Below are 14,417 nucleotides of genomic sequence, written 5' to 3' on the forward strand. Positions count from 1 at the left end.
CAGACCAAACAAAGACTCTGTCAAGTTAAGCTTGGTGAATGAATGATTTGATGGACAGCTGCATTAATTAATAGTCCTGCCCTTATCAAGTTTAATATCTGTGTACCTTAGCATTTCTAAGATTTTGTACAGATAGACAGGAAAGAGTGGTGCTTGTGACCTCTCTTCTCCAGTGGAGAATGTCAACAACCCCATGACCACAGATCTCACTCCATGCTCTATTGTTCTGATTATTTCATTGCCATTGTTGTAGACCAAGCTCTCCCAGGGCCACCAAAGCCACCTTGATTCAGGGTGGCCATGGGTGTGTCAAGCTATACCGAAGGAGGGCATACTTGCTGTCTCTCACATTGTATCTCTAGCTACAGCAATTGTGATGTGGGTAGGAGCCTCAGTAATGACCTTTACCATCTCATTTGGGTTCGGCGAGGGGCTTTCTTTAAGAAGCAAAGTATATTCTGGATAAATAAAATGTTCCCACAGAAGGTATCGTGAGTTTTGGGGTGTTATTATTTTTCGGGTTTTGAAGTGTCTGAAAGCTTCTGGGGGTTAGGAATGAGTTCATTTTCTTAGCTGGCAAACTAACTAAAGGACAGGAAAGGAGTGCAGTCGTGGAGAGTCTGAGTGCAGCCATCATGTCATATCAGGAAAGTTGGGTCCCTTGCTGAGGTTCAAGTATTAGTAATATGTTACCTTAAGGACCGACTCACAGGGAAATGCAAGGACAGCTTATTGGAGCTGAAAAGGAAAACCTCGGGTTCAGACAAGCTGGAAATGTTGCAGCTGCCCAGAGGAAAAGAATGGAGAAGGGGAGGTGGGATGGAGGCATTCTGTTGGAAATAAAACAGTCAAATAGATATGGCAGTAAGCCACATGGCTAGGGGGATTGTTTAGAAAGAAAGGAAGAAGGCCCAAAGGGTTAGGGAATTAAAATAAAAAAATCCATGGCAAGCACTCTAAATCTTGTGACTGCCCTGGAAGAAAAGAATGGCGAAAAGAAGGGGAAAATAATCCATGTATGAAAACCAGTCTTGTGGTAGCAGACAGTCACAGGTGGGTAGCAGAGAGAGTGTCAGGGAGTTTCAGGCATTTTCACACTCTGTCCAGCACCTGAAAGAAAAAAGACAGAAGGAAAGCAAAAGGAATAGTTCTGTCCCTGAGTTAGGACTCAGAAAGGCAGCAGACCCAGGCAAGTCTCATGGCAGTTCCTGTGCTAGGGGAGAGAGTCCTAGGACAGAAAGTATATACTATCTTAAGGAGAACTCTCTTTTCTAGGGGGAACCCCACCCCACAGCCGGTCTTTGACTTGTTGAAGTGGTCTAACACTGGAGGGAGGCAACAAGGGCGTGTCTCCACCTAGAGGTGAATTTCATTTTTACTATAGCTGTGGGTTTGAAACCAACTCCCGGTCACTTCCTTGGGTGGTGGTGGTGCATTCTGGGAACAGAGAGCTGGGAAAAAGCAAGAAGTCTGATTTCTGATTTATCTCCTTCTTACATTGATTAAGGCCAACTCTGAACACTTCAATTTCTGTCTTGTCTCTCATTAACACAACCATGTCTTGAAAAGCCAGTGCCCAAATCATTTCTTCCAAGTAGAATGGTCAGAGATTGTTCAATGAAAGGAGAAGGCTATGGCTTGAGTATAAAAATTTCCCCATGGGCTTATGCACTGGGGTCTTGTAATCAGATGATGGGCTTTTGTGAAGTGGCAAGATCCCGATAATTCCTCTTTTTCTCAACATACAATGACATGGTATTGGAGGTTGAAGTCCTAGCCTCAATCACAGCTATAGAAGGAGCTGAGCATTTAGAAGCAATGGATAGAGATTTGCAGCACCAGTGTAGCCTTGTGTGTTGGTTTGTAGGGTGGGGAGAGCCCTGCTGAGGCAAGCCAGCACTGTTGCCTGAGTTTGCTTCGAGACCTGCTTCAGAGCTGTGACCAACAAATTATAACTGAGCACATAAATGATGGGGCACAGGCTGGAAGACCATGCTTAGGTGAAGTTTGTTTTGTTTTTTTTTTTTCACTGGGTGAAGAGCAGAATTGTGACAGCTGCACCAGCCTGAGGACATTATCCACTTAGAGCAGATAAAGCTGACTGTGACCAGTTACAGTCTGTGTCAGAGGACAGACAATAGAGCTGGGAATGTGTCTGCCCTTGGCCTCTCAAGTGTTTCTATCTGGAATGAGGACTCTTTGAGATTGAAAGAAGTGATTTAAGGAGAAAATTGGCTCAAGGCACAAACATCTCATCTGCCTGAACACTCCCTTTGGCCTCTGCTGTCACTGGTGATGTTGGCAGACAGCAAGTCCCTGGGTAGCAGGGCAGAGACCGGCCCTTGGGCCATGGGTCCTACCAAGTGTGTGCTGTATTGTCTGAGGAGAGGCTTGGTCATCTCCCCAGTCAGTCCTCCTCAAGAAGCCAGTGTGGTTCTGCCTAATTGGTCCCTCAGGGCCTGATTTCTCCCTGTGAGCTTTATAGCTGTTCCATTATAGAGGATGCAGGGACTCTGGTCCTCACACAGACATCCTAATGCCCTCTCTTAACTTAGAGATGCGATCATATGCTCTTTAAATATTTTAAACTTAATTTGGTTCTAATGAAGTTGGAGAAAGAAAGAGAGGTGTTAGGAAAAAAATGTCTGGAGAGGACACCTGGGAAGATTCATGCTATAGACATACCATGTGAGTTTTGTGTTGGTTGTACTTGTAGCTATACATGTGTTTGAATGTTAATGACAATGTTTTGGTAGTAGGAGTATATTGCTCTTCCTATGTGACCAAGGTTCAAGAGACCATTTAAGCTGCTATTTTTTGAGAAAGTTCTGCAAGCTTATAAAAAAATGGACTACTTGGTCAAACCATAGTGTAACCCCCCCTCTCAGAACCTGCCTCTATCTCTCCCATCTCTGCCTCTCTCTCTCTCTCTCTCTCCCTCTCTCTCTCTCTGTATTGTCTCTCCCTATCTTTGCCTCCCTGTTTTTCTGTCCCTGTACTTATGTCTCCGTCTTCCTTTCTCTGTCTTTCTGTTCCTATTCCCACCTCTTCTTCTTCTTTTCCTTCTACTCCCTTCACAGATGTTGAGTTGAACTCTACAGCATCTCCAGAACCAGGGAGCACACTCCACGGGTGATGTGGTCCATGACCTTCTGGTCACCCCTACAGGGACACAACCTTGTACTATTCAGATAAGGTCATCCACCTTGCAGACAATACCTGAGACAGATAGGAGAGTTGAGGTCTATGTCCAAATCAAGAAATAGTTTGAGGCCAATGTGTGGCTACATGGGTGTAAGGGTGAGACAGGGCTTAGTCTTGCCCAGTGCCCTACTTTAAAGCCTTTGATCTTCAGTTCCAGTGACACACAGATGGATGGATGGGATTTACATAGGTGAGTGCACCGGTCACCCTTGAAGACCATGGTTGACGGTGTTTTGTATGTCCAGGTGAGGGACACTTGCCATCTTCCTCATTCTTCCCATTCTCATCCACTCTCTGAGCCCTTGACTAGAAAGGACCCGCAGCTATCCCTGTTAGCAGGTCACACAGACTTCCACCCCTGGAGTCTTCCTGGCCATTCTCCATGGTCCTTGAAGTCTGGGGAAAGAACCCTCTCAATGGAGAAATACCCTGGGCCCCCAAGGCTCATGAATGGTCACAGAAGTCTCCTAGAAGTCCCACACCTAGAAACATACATGCAGCACTGGGTGGCACATTGCTCTGTTCTTACCCGAGGCAGTCTGAAATTTAGGTGGATTTCAACACACCTGGGGTGGGTGGTTAGCACAGACTTGGACTAGAGAATGTGTTTCCTCTTCAGACCCTGTCAGAGCTGCCACAGAAAACCCACTGCTCCTGGATCCTGAGGCCTCCCCAACTTTATGATGAATGGGACACTGGTCACCGAGTTCCTCATCCTGGGATTCTCAGAGATGCCTCATCTTCAGGTACCACTTTTCCTCAGCTTCCTTTGTCTCTACATGGCTGCAGTCTCAGGAAACCTGCTCATTATGGTGACAATCAGTGCCAGCCCATCCCTACACACCCCCATGTACTTCTTCCTGGTCAACCTGGCTATGGTGGACATCCTCTGCACCTCTACGATCCTACCCAAGCTACTGGACAGCATGGTCGGGAAGAGGACCATCTCTTACGGGGGCTGCATGACCCAGCTCTTCTTCTTCACATGGTCACTGGGGGCAGAGCTTCTGCTCTTCTCAGCGATGGCTTATGACCGCTTTGTGGCCATCTGCTGCCCCCTGCACTATAGTGCCTGGATGGGCCCTAGGGTGTGCATGTTCCTGGCTGGACTTGTCTGGGCCATCAGCCTGACTAACACCAGCGTGCACACAAGCCTGATGCTGCGTCTACCCTTCTGCAGCTCCAACGTGATAGAGCACTTCTTCTGTGAAATTCCCCCACTGCTGAAGCTCTCCTGTGCTCCAACACAACTGAACGAAGCCATGGCCTTTGCTGCAGATGTGTTTCTGGCCGTAGGGAACTTCTCTGTGACCATGATTTCCTATGGCTGTATTGTGGCCAGCATCCTGAGGATTCGCTCTGCTGAGGGCAAGCGGCGTGCCTTTTCCACCTGCTCTGCTCACCTCATCGTGGTGAGCATGTACTACTCCACCGTCATCTACACGTACATCCGCCCTTCCTCCAGCTACTCACTGAACAAGGACAAGGTGGTGTCTGTCATCTACACCTCTGTGGCACCCACCTTGAACCCCCTCATCTACACTCTGAGGAACAAGGATGTCAAAGTTGCCCTTAGGAGACTTCTGTCCTGCTGCTGAGTCATTGCTGGCCCTGCTGCCTTCCTCTCTGCTGCACTGGGGGATCTCAGGTTTGGTAGTGGTCCATATTACTTTTCCTGGAGACACAATTTGTGGACCCACAAGAGACAACTATTTGACTGCTTCCCTTCACTGAGAAGCCATGGGACCTCTCCTTGATACTCTGTAGGGTCAGAGGGGCATCCATAAAGCTACGATATTCAACAGTTAAGTGAATCCCCCAAAACAACAAAAGTGGGTGTGGCTTATTCCTAGCCCTCTCTGCTGCTGTCACTTGAGCCAGGAGCTCTGAGTAGACAGTGCTGTGTGCACCTCTTCTCTTTTAACCCACAAAGGGTTAAAAACAAAGGCTGAGTATAAGCCTCGGTTGTGGCTTGCATGTAGACAGGGGACCTGAGAATAAAAACGGGCTTTGTCATTTGAGGACAATTGGTCTTTCCTGTTAGTAAAATATCTGAAAATTTGATTTCCTTCCACTTTTAAGTATACATCTGAAAGAATTTTCATGGAGATTCTTGCCATGCTGTGGGTATGTTGTGGGTATTCTGTGGGCATGTTGTGGCCCTGTGTGATGAGATAAGGCCTGCCAAAGCTGGCTCTCACTCTGAGGGTGTCAGTAGCACACAGTGCTAGCAGCAAGAGGTTTCTTGAACCCAGGGCCTCATCATTTCCACTGTGGAGTGATGTAGCAGGTACGGCGTATGATTGGCAGCCTGTCAGTTTGGAGGTTGTAGGTAGAAAGGGAACTATGAGGGTGACTATAGCTATTGTCCTTCAGGGTCTGCTGACTTCTTGGAATAAATCCAAAGACCTTTGATGCCAAACCCAACCCTCACTTCTGGCTTGTACTGTATCAAGGTCATGGGCTAATTCTGATGGCCTTTTGATCTCTCTGTCTTCTTCTGGTTGACCTGTGTACCTTCCAATGGCTGCTTTTTATTGCTCCTTTCAATACGGATTCAATTAATTAGCTAATTTTCATATTTTTGAGGTTTGTCTTATAGCTCATATGTGTGTATAGTGTTTTTTATCATTTCCTCTCCTTTCAATCTTTTTTCTCTCAGCTTCATGACTTCCTTTTTATTTATTTGTTCTGTTTTTACCCATGCAGGAATAAATATGCAAATAAAACCTGCTAAATTCATTTGGAATTGTCATATTCATATGCATTTAGAGCTGACCACTTGGTACTGGATAACTAATTACGGGGCTAGTCCATGGGGAGGACTGATCCTCATTCTGAGCAGTGGTTAGTTGCCGAGGGCTCTTCAGATCTCCACCACCCACATCAGCATATCAGCTGGGGTTGTCATTGTTCAGGTCTTGTTTAAATAACCACTTTCTTGAGGGTTTGTAAATACAGCTCCTGTCCTGTGTAGATAAAACAGTGTTGCAGTATATATCTCCATCTTCTGGCTCATAGTTTTGTCACTCCCTCCTCCCTGATGTTCCTTGAGACTTAGGTGTGGAGGTTGTTTTGTATCTTCAACATACATTAGGTCTACAATACACATTAGGGCTGGGCAGCTCACAGTCAGTTCCTCCATGCATTTTGATCAGTTTTGGCTTCCTATACATTAAGAAGCTTTGATGAAGAGAGAGAGCTGCACCTATCTGTGGGTATACTGGTAGAGTTTGTATTGGTTTGGGAACGTGGCAGTAGAAGGTTCTTCTATATGTCTGTGACCTGTCCAACCCCTGTAGTTGGATGGCTTTACAGTGCTAGGCAAGAATTCTGTCCTACTGAGGGGCTCTGAGTCCAATTAGACAGATTTTGGCTACTGCCAAGACATAAATGTTGCTGTTATACCTTTAGGGAAATCTTGCCATGCTGCTTGTTGTCGTAGTTCATAGGTAACACAGAGGGAAAGATACCAATTGTCTTCCTTCCTTGGCAGTCTATATATCACCTTCTGGTATTATGAAAGTTCATCCTCAGGGAGGAGGCTTCTGGGTGAAATACAATTGGATTCCTCCAAATCCTGCATCTGAAGTGTATGATGTCTTCAGCAATAAGGACTACCCTCAAATTCTAGGAGGCCACCCAGGGCAACAGCAATAGCCTACCGTGTTTTGGGGGATGATTGAACTCCCATGCTGTCAACTTAAAAATTTTCCAAAGCATGGAACTGTTGTTTGTTATATAGTCACAGGCTCTTGGGAAGATATTAACACCCTAAGTGGTATAACTTCATTTAAACCATATATCAAATCTATAGCTTCAAATGTCCTAAATTCTACTTATTCCTCCTCCCTGTCTCTCCCTCTCTAATACCCTTCCTCTGCCCTGTCCACTTATCCTCTCCCACTGGGGGTCGGGGTAGAGCATGTTTATAGGTATTGGGGGCTGCAAGGAAGGGTTAGGATGGACTAAAAGAGAGTGCTGAAGTTAACTTGAGGACGTGGGATAGTCAAGATGGAGGAAGGATAGAGATGAAAACAAAGAAAGAAATATTTTGATTGAGGAAGCCATTATGGGGCTAGCAAGAAACCTGGCACTAGAGAAAGTCCCAGGAATCCAAAAGGATGACCACAGCTAAGACCCTAAACAACAATGGAGAGGGGCCCAAACTGGCCTTGTCCTGTAGTCAGATGGATGACTATCGGAAATGTCACCACAGAACCTTCATCCAGCAACTGATGGAAACAGAGGTAGAGACCTGTAATAGAGCACTGGGCTGAGCTCCCAAAGTCCAGTTGAAGAGTGGGAGGAGTGAGACTATGAGCAAAGAGGTAAAGACCATGATGGGGACACCCACTGAAACAGCTTACCTGAGCCAATGGGAGCTCACCAACTCCAACCAGCTGGGAAGGAGCCAGAATAGGTCCAAACTAGTCCCTCTGAATGTGGGTGATAAATGTATGGCTGGGGAAGAATGCAGGGCCAATGGCAGTGGCACCAGGATTTATTCCTACTGCTTGTTCTGGCATTTTGGGAACCTAGTCTCTTTGGATGGATACCTTGCTCAGCCTAGATACAGTAGGGAGGGCCTTGGACCTTCCCCGAAGCAACGTGCCTTACCCTCTCTGAGGAGTGGATGGGGTTAGGGTGGGGGGAAGGTGAAGGGCATGGGAGGAAGGGAGGGAGTGGAAACTGGGATTAGTATGTATAATGAAAAAAGCTAGTTTGTTTTCTTTAAACAATAAAACAGAAGAAATTATAAAAAGGGAGAGTGCTGAAAGGGTCCACAGGGAGGAGTAAAGCTTGATCTGCTGTGATATTTGGTGCAGTTGCCATGGAGTTGAGTCTGAGAGGGAAGACGGGACTCTTGTGCAAGTGGTTTGCTACGGGACTGGGGCTGAGACTGGGGAATTTGTAATAGAAGGCAGAGGAATGGAAGATCAGTTACCCAGTTCTCAAGCCAGTGTGGCCAGTGGACTTGCAGGTGCAGAGCGCCTCTGGGTATTGGAGGCTGATACAAAGGAATGGTGCCCAAAACAAGGGTTGGGTCTCCCTCATGGATCTTCAGAGTCTTCAGGAAATGGAGGCAGGAGAGTGGACAGGCTCTTCCAAAGGGTTCCCAGGTAAAGGTGCTGATTTTATTTCTGTTGTTAGCTAGTTGTCCTATGGCTTCATCATCACCATCGTTCTACTTATTTGCTCTGATTTGCTCTTATTTTTCTCTGCAGAAAGCAAGAAGAGTACCTTCTCCACCTGTTCTACCCACCAGTGCTGGTACCCTGTATCACTCCACAGTGTTCTACACGTATATCTGGCCCACTGTGGAATCTTCTGGGCTCCTGTACAAGGCCATGAATACTTTATATACCACTGTGACCTCATCTCTCAACCCCCTCATTTATACCCTGAGAAAAAAGGAATTCAAAACAATCCTCAAAAAATCTTATTTTCTTCCTCAAAGACTCTAAGACTTTTAGAGAGAAACTCTGAAAGCAGCAGGAAAAATGCTTCATGTATGCATCTCCTGATTATTGAGATGTAGGCTAAGCTGTCACCTCAGACAACATATTCAAGTCCGTATATAGGAAATATTTTATTTTGTACTAGATTTGCTGATCATTTCAATTTTTAAAACAACTCTTACATATTTCCACACATCTAATACATTCTAATGTATTTAGGTGTAAGAACACCGCTCTTAAACATTAAGCTACTTCTGTGACTCACTGAACCAAACCTCACTACTAATTAATAATGGAGTATAAGTCTTTAGTGAGTCCTAATTAAATTCCTTGAACTTCTGTGCAACAGCCACTACAACGTTATAAGGATGAGGAATCCCTGTTCTCAGTCCACACCTCCTGTAGACTCTATAGCCCTGGTTTGTTTTTTTATGTCTTTCTCATCATTATTTCATAAGATTCCTTAGAGCATAGTCTGTATCTCAGGTTAAGGGAAGGACACCCATTATAGGAGCAATAAAAAAGATTATGACATTGAGCTGGACAGCCTCTGATGCCTGCCGAGCCTCCCCTAATTTCAATACACACTCAGGTCAGACCAGAGCCAGTCACTGGCACAGTAATCCTTTTCTAGACACAGTGACACTTCATAGTTTTCCTTAGTCAAAATTCTGACTTAGGACCCAGTGTCTGGTGTATTTTGTGTGAACTGACTTTTCTTGGAAGATCACTGTTATACTGTGTTCCATGTAGGTAATGTTGGCATGTCTCACTGTGATGAGAATTCCCAAATTGATGTGGAATACCCTTCTGTATGCTGTGAATATGTTTTATTATCATTGGTTAATAAAGAAGCTGATTTGGCCAAGAGCCAGGCTGAAAATCCAAGCAAAGATACAGAGAAAAAAGGAAGGCAGGGTTTGGGAGATGCCAGCAGCCACTGGAGAAGTATGATGGCATGGTAACAGGCCATGGGCCTTGTGGTAAAATATGGACTAGTAGAAATGGGTTAATTTAAGTTGTAAGAGCTAGTTAATAATAAGCCTGAGCTAATAGTTCAAATAATTTGTAATTAATATTAAGCCTCTGAGTGGTTATTTGGGAACTGTAGGGCAGGAGAGAAATTTCTAGCTATACCAAATAATGTATTTATGAGATGTATTCATGTATAAATGCTTGTGGACATTTGAATACTTAGTGTTTGGGTCATTACCAGTTGTTCTACAGCTTAAACAGCAGTCATGTGACTAATAACAGAAGGAGTAGTACAAAATGTGACTTGATGGTGAAGCAAACAGTGTGAAAGGAACCAACAGGTGAAACAGGCTGAGGTCAATGACACATATGTTAATCTTTTTTTTCTCACCATAACTGGATCCAGAATTACTTAGGAGATCACTTATGGGCCTTCTGTCCATGCAGGTGAGAGTGTTTCCAGAAAGGATTCACTGAAGCAAGACATCCACTCTCAATGTGGGCAATACCATCCCAGGGACTAGATACTAGAAATCTCAGGCTTTCTAGAAAGGAGAAAGCCAGTTGAGAACAGGTGTTCCTCTAATATGTGTCCTGGGCTATCACAGGGTGAGGAAGTTTCTCTACCACATTATCCCACTGCCATGAGGCCCTGCTTCACAATAGGGCAAAGCAAAGAGCCAAGCGCCCATGGACTGAAGCTTCTAAAGCCATGAGACAGAATAAATGTTTTGGAAAAAATATTTTGGTCATAAGGATGAAAAGCTAATTAATATAACATATTTGAGTTACATCACAAGTCCTAGTATGGTAGAATGTATAAGAAGGGTCAAGGAAGCAGGATGAGGGAGAATGTGTTTAGTCTGAAAACGATGCAGAACTGTGTTGGCAGCTGTTGCTGTAGATGCTGCTCTTTCTCCACCGAGTCATCTTTGCACCATATCCTAGAAGTAGTCTCGGATGCACTTCCTCTCCCTTCTCCTGTCCTCCTCCTCCTTTCTATTCTCAATGAGTTTTAAGAGATTTGGCCAAGAGAAAGTGTTCAACAAAAATTTTTTATGTCTATGACTTTTGTTTTACTTTTTTATCTTATTGACATTGGTTTATTTTTATTTTTATTTTTTGTTTGTTTGAGAAGCAGACAGACTGGGTAGGAGAGAGTATGACATTGGATGGGTAGGGAGGTAGGGAGGCTCTTGGAAGGGTAACGAGAAGGGAATGACTGTGATCAACATATATTGAATGAAAATAAGAGTTTAGCCTTTGAAGTTTTGTCTATGATTCATTTTTGTTGATTTTTATTTATGGTGTGCAAGAAGCACTCAACTTCACCCTTTGTGCATAGACATTCATCTAATTCTCCCAAAACTGTTGGAAACAATTCATCTTTCCCATCAGTTCAATTGGCTCATCAATGTGACATAAAGGCAGTCTAACAAATGTGAGTTCATTTTTGTTTTTTTTAAAATTTATTTACTTATTAAAGATTTTTGCCTCTTCCCCGACACTGCCTCCCATTTCCCTTCCCCTCCCCCGATCAAGTCCCCTTCCCTCATCAGCTCGAAGAGCAATCAGGGTTCCCTGACCTGTGCGAAATCCAAGGACCACCCACCTCCATCCAGGTCTAGTAAGGTGAGCATCCAAACTGCCTAGGCTCTTACAAAAGCCAGTATGTGCAGTAGGATCAAAAACCCATTGCCATTGTTCTTGAGTTCTCAGTAGAAAACACTATCCTGAGTGAGGTAAGCCAGACCCAAAAAGAGGAACATGGGATGTACTCACTCATATTTGGTTTCTAGCCATAAATAAAGGACATTGAGCCTATAATTCGCGATCCTAGAGAAGCTAAATAACAAGGAGAACCCAAAGAAAAACATATAGGCATCCTCCTGAATATTTAACCTTCATCAGGCGATGAAAGGAGACAGAGACAGAGACGCACATTGGAGCACCGGATTGAAATCTCAAGGTCCAAATCAGGAGCAGAAGGAGAGAGAGCACGAGCAAGGAACTCAGGACCGCGAGGGGTGCACTCACACACTGAAACAATGGGGATGTTCTATTGGGAACTCACCAAGGCCAGCTGGCCTGGGTCTGAAAAAACATGGGACAAAACTGGACTCGCTGACCATAGCGGACAATGAGGACTAGTGAGTTCATTTTTGAAACTTAAACTTCATCTCTGCTCCACCAATTGCCCCTTCATGCCAGTGTCAACAGCCTTGACAACCACAGTTCAGAAGGAGGCTGTGAAATGGAAATCTGTGTCATTCAACATTGGTTTTCCCAAGACAAGATGGCCATTCTGTCCCTCAAGTTTCCTTACGAAGTTTAGATTCTTAGCTGTAGTTCTGAACAAAGTCCTGTGATGTTTGCATGGTGGCACTGGAGGAAAGGGCTTTGTTTTGTGACTATCACTGTTGTCACCCACTTAAATCTTCCAGACCAGGAATGTGGAATATCCATTTACATAAACTTCAATTACTTTTGAAAATGTTTATACTTGTCAGGGAATAAAGCTTGCATTTTTTTCATTGTTTCTAAGAATTTTGTTATTTTGGGGGTTACAGTAAATAGAATTGTCTAGTCCTTGCATTAGAGAATAGTTTTCTAAAACAGCAACAAGTACTCCCCTGCTCCATGAAGCTGCTCTGAGGAAAGCATGTGTAAGAACAGGCCAGGCCAGGAGAACAGGCTACCCTTTCCATTTAATGTGAGAAAGAGGGCAGGAGCCTCCCCAGGGCCAGCCTGACATCCTTGTTCCTCAGCGTATAGATGAGGGGGTTCAGGGTTGGGCTGAGGACCGAGTACAGCACTGAGGTCACTTTGCTTCTTTCTGGGCTGTAGCTGGAAGCAGGACTGATGTAGGCACAGAACACAGATGAGTAGTACACACAGACCACGATGAGGTGGGAGGAGCAGGTAGAAAAGGCCTTCCTCTTGCCCTCAGCAGAACGCATGCGCAGGATGCTGGCGATGATGCAGCCATAGGAGAGCAAGGTGAGGAAGAAGTTGATGCCTCCATAAAAGGCATCTGCCATAAGAGTCATGATGCTATTCACATATGTGGGGCTGCAGGAGAGCAGAAGGAGTGGGGGGATCTCACAGAAGAAGTGGGTGATGACCTTGGGGCCACAGAATGACAGCCGTGTCATCAGACCAGTGTTAATGGATGAATTCAGAGCACAGATGGACCACACAGCCATGGCCAGGACCCCACACAGCTGTGGGCTCATCCTAGAGCTGTAGTGCAAGGGATGGCAGATGGCCACGTAGCGGTCATAGGCCATGACCGTGAGCAGCAGCAGCTCAGAAGACAAGGACCACACAAGGAAGAAGAGCTGGGCCATGCACCCCTTGAAGGAAATGGTGTTTTCCTCAGACAATAGGCCAAGCAGTGCCTTGGGCAGCACAGAGGAGGTGCAGACAATATCCATGGTGGCCAGGTTGCACAGGAAAAAATACATGGGACTGTGGAGTCCAGTGCTGGAAGTGACCAAAACAATGATGACAATGTTGCCTATGAGAGCCATTGTGTAGAGAGTCAGGAAGCAGATTATCAGGAGAAGTCTTAGATTAGGGTTCTCTGAGAACCCTTCCAGCACAAACTCTGTCACCATTGTCTGGTTGGGATTCAACATCATAATGGAGAATATTAACTCCACTGCTGTGTCTGTTGGCTTCTGAGAAAATACCACAATTTACCACTTCAACATCTGATTTTCAAACTTGATCATCTCATAATTCTCTGCTGTCAGAAAAAGGAGGAGTGAATGTATTTTTGTCATGGATTAGTTTTTGTTCCTTGTCTTCTGTACCACACCATTTGGAAACCACATATATTTCCCTTGCTCTTAATTTTCTGCCTAGAAACTCTTGCCCTACTAATTTGGATCAAGAGGGACATCTTTTCTTTCCTTGTCTTCTTGAACATGTGGATTAAGTAGAGCATCCTTCATGCAGGATATTTCTATGCTTTACTTTTTCCATCAGCACCAAAAACTGTGCTTTTCTGATGGTGCTTGGAGGCACAGCTGTAACCCTGACCCCAGCTATTCCCCTCATCTCCACAGCAGGTATTCTACACATGATGACATCTTTTGGGTGGATATACACTGAGATGGTTCTTATACCTTACTCTATCATCTGGTCTCCCAACTTCTCACTTACATAGCCAGAACCTGGAAACAACCTAAATGACCCTAAACTGAAAAATGGATAAGGAAAATGTGGTACATTTGCACAATGAAGTACTACACAGCAAAAAAAAATGACATCTTAAAATTTGTGAGCAAATGGATGGATCTAGGAAACTTTATATTGAGTGAGGTAGCCCAGACCCAGAAAGACAAATATCATATGTACTTGCTCATAAGTGGCTTTTAGACATAAATCAAAGAAAAACCAGCCTACAATTCACAATCCCAGAGAATCTAGGCAACAATGAGGACCCTAAGAGAGACATACTGGATTTAATGTACATGGGAAATAGAAGAAGTCAAGATCTCTTGAGTAAATTGGGATCATGAGGACCATGGGAGAGGGTAGAAAGGAAGGGGAGAGGAATGGAGGGGAGAGGAGAAAAATATAGCTCAATGAAAACAACAAAAAGGAAAATGCTAAATACTGCTCCATTAGAAAGTTTTCAATACTTATAGTAGTCTGAAAAATCAATCAAAAATAGAATAAGAGAAATAATCATAAACAAGTCTGGAGGTAAGAGTTTAAATATCCAGTAGGGTTTCATGAGATATAAGTGAAGGTTTTAAAAAATGT

General features: G+C 44.5%; 2 protein-coding genes across 2 annotated transcripts; one reads left to right on the forward strand and one right to left on the reverse strand.

Moving 5' to 3' along the window:
* Positions 1-3,884: 3,884 nt before the first annotated feature.
* Positions 3,885-4,802, forward strand: LOC101986166 (olfactory receptor 13G1-like). Its single transcript, XM_005351468.2, has one exon. It carries the CDS (start codon positions 3,885-3,887, stop codon positions 4,800-4,802), a length of 918 nt encoding a protein of 305 aa, XP_005351525.1.
* A 7,547-nt stretch (positions 4,803-12,349) lies between these two features.
* Positions 12,350-13,300, reverse strand: LOC101986458 (olfactory receptor 13A1-like). The gene has a single exon (XM_005351469.2). It carries the CDS (start codon positions 13,283-13,285, stop codon positions 12,350-12,352), a length of 936 nt encoding a protein of 311 aa, XP_005351526.1. The 5' UTR covers positions 13,286-13,300.
* Positions 13,301-14,417: the final 1,117 nt, after the last annotated feature.

This window comes from Microtus ochrogaster, chromosome 8, assembly GCF_000317375.1.
Source record: "Microtus ochrogaster isolate Prairie Vole_2 chromosome 8, MicOch1.0, whole genome shotgun sequence".
In the NCBI taxonomy this organism is placed as follows: Eukaryota; Metazoa; Chordata; class Mammalia; order Rodentia; family Cricetidae; genus Microtus; species Microtus ochrogaster.

What these genes read in the sequence shown, in the direction of transcription:
- LOC101986166 (XM_005351468.2), top strand. Translation starts at nt 3,885, where the DNA reads ATGATGAATGGGACACTGGTCACCGAGTTCCTCATCCTGGGATTCTCA.
- LOC101986458 (XM_005351469.2), bottom strand. Translation starts at nt 13,285, where the DNA reads ATGATGTTGAATCCCAACCAGACAATGGTGACAGAGTTTGTGCTGGAA.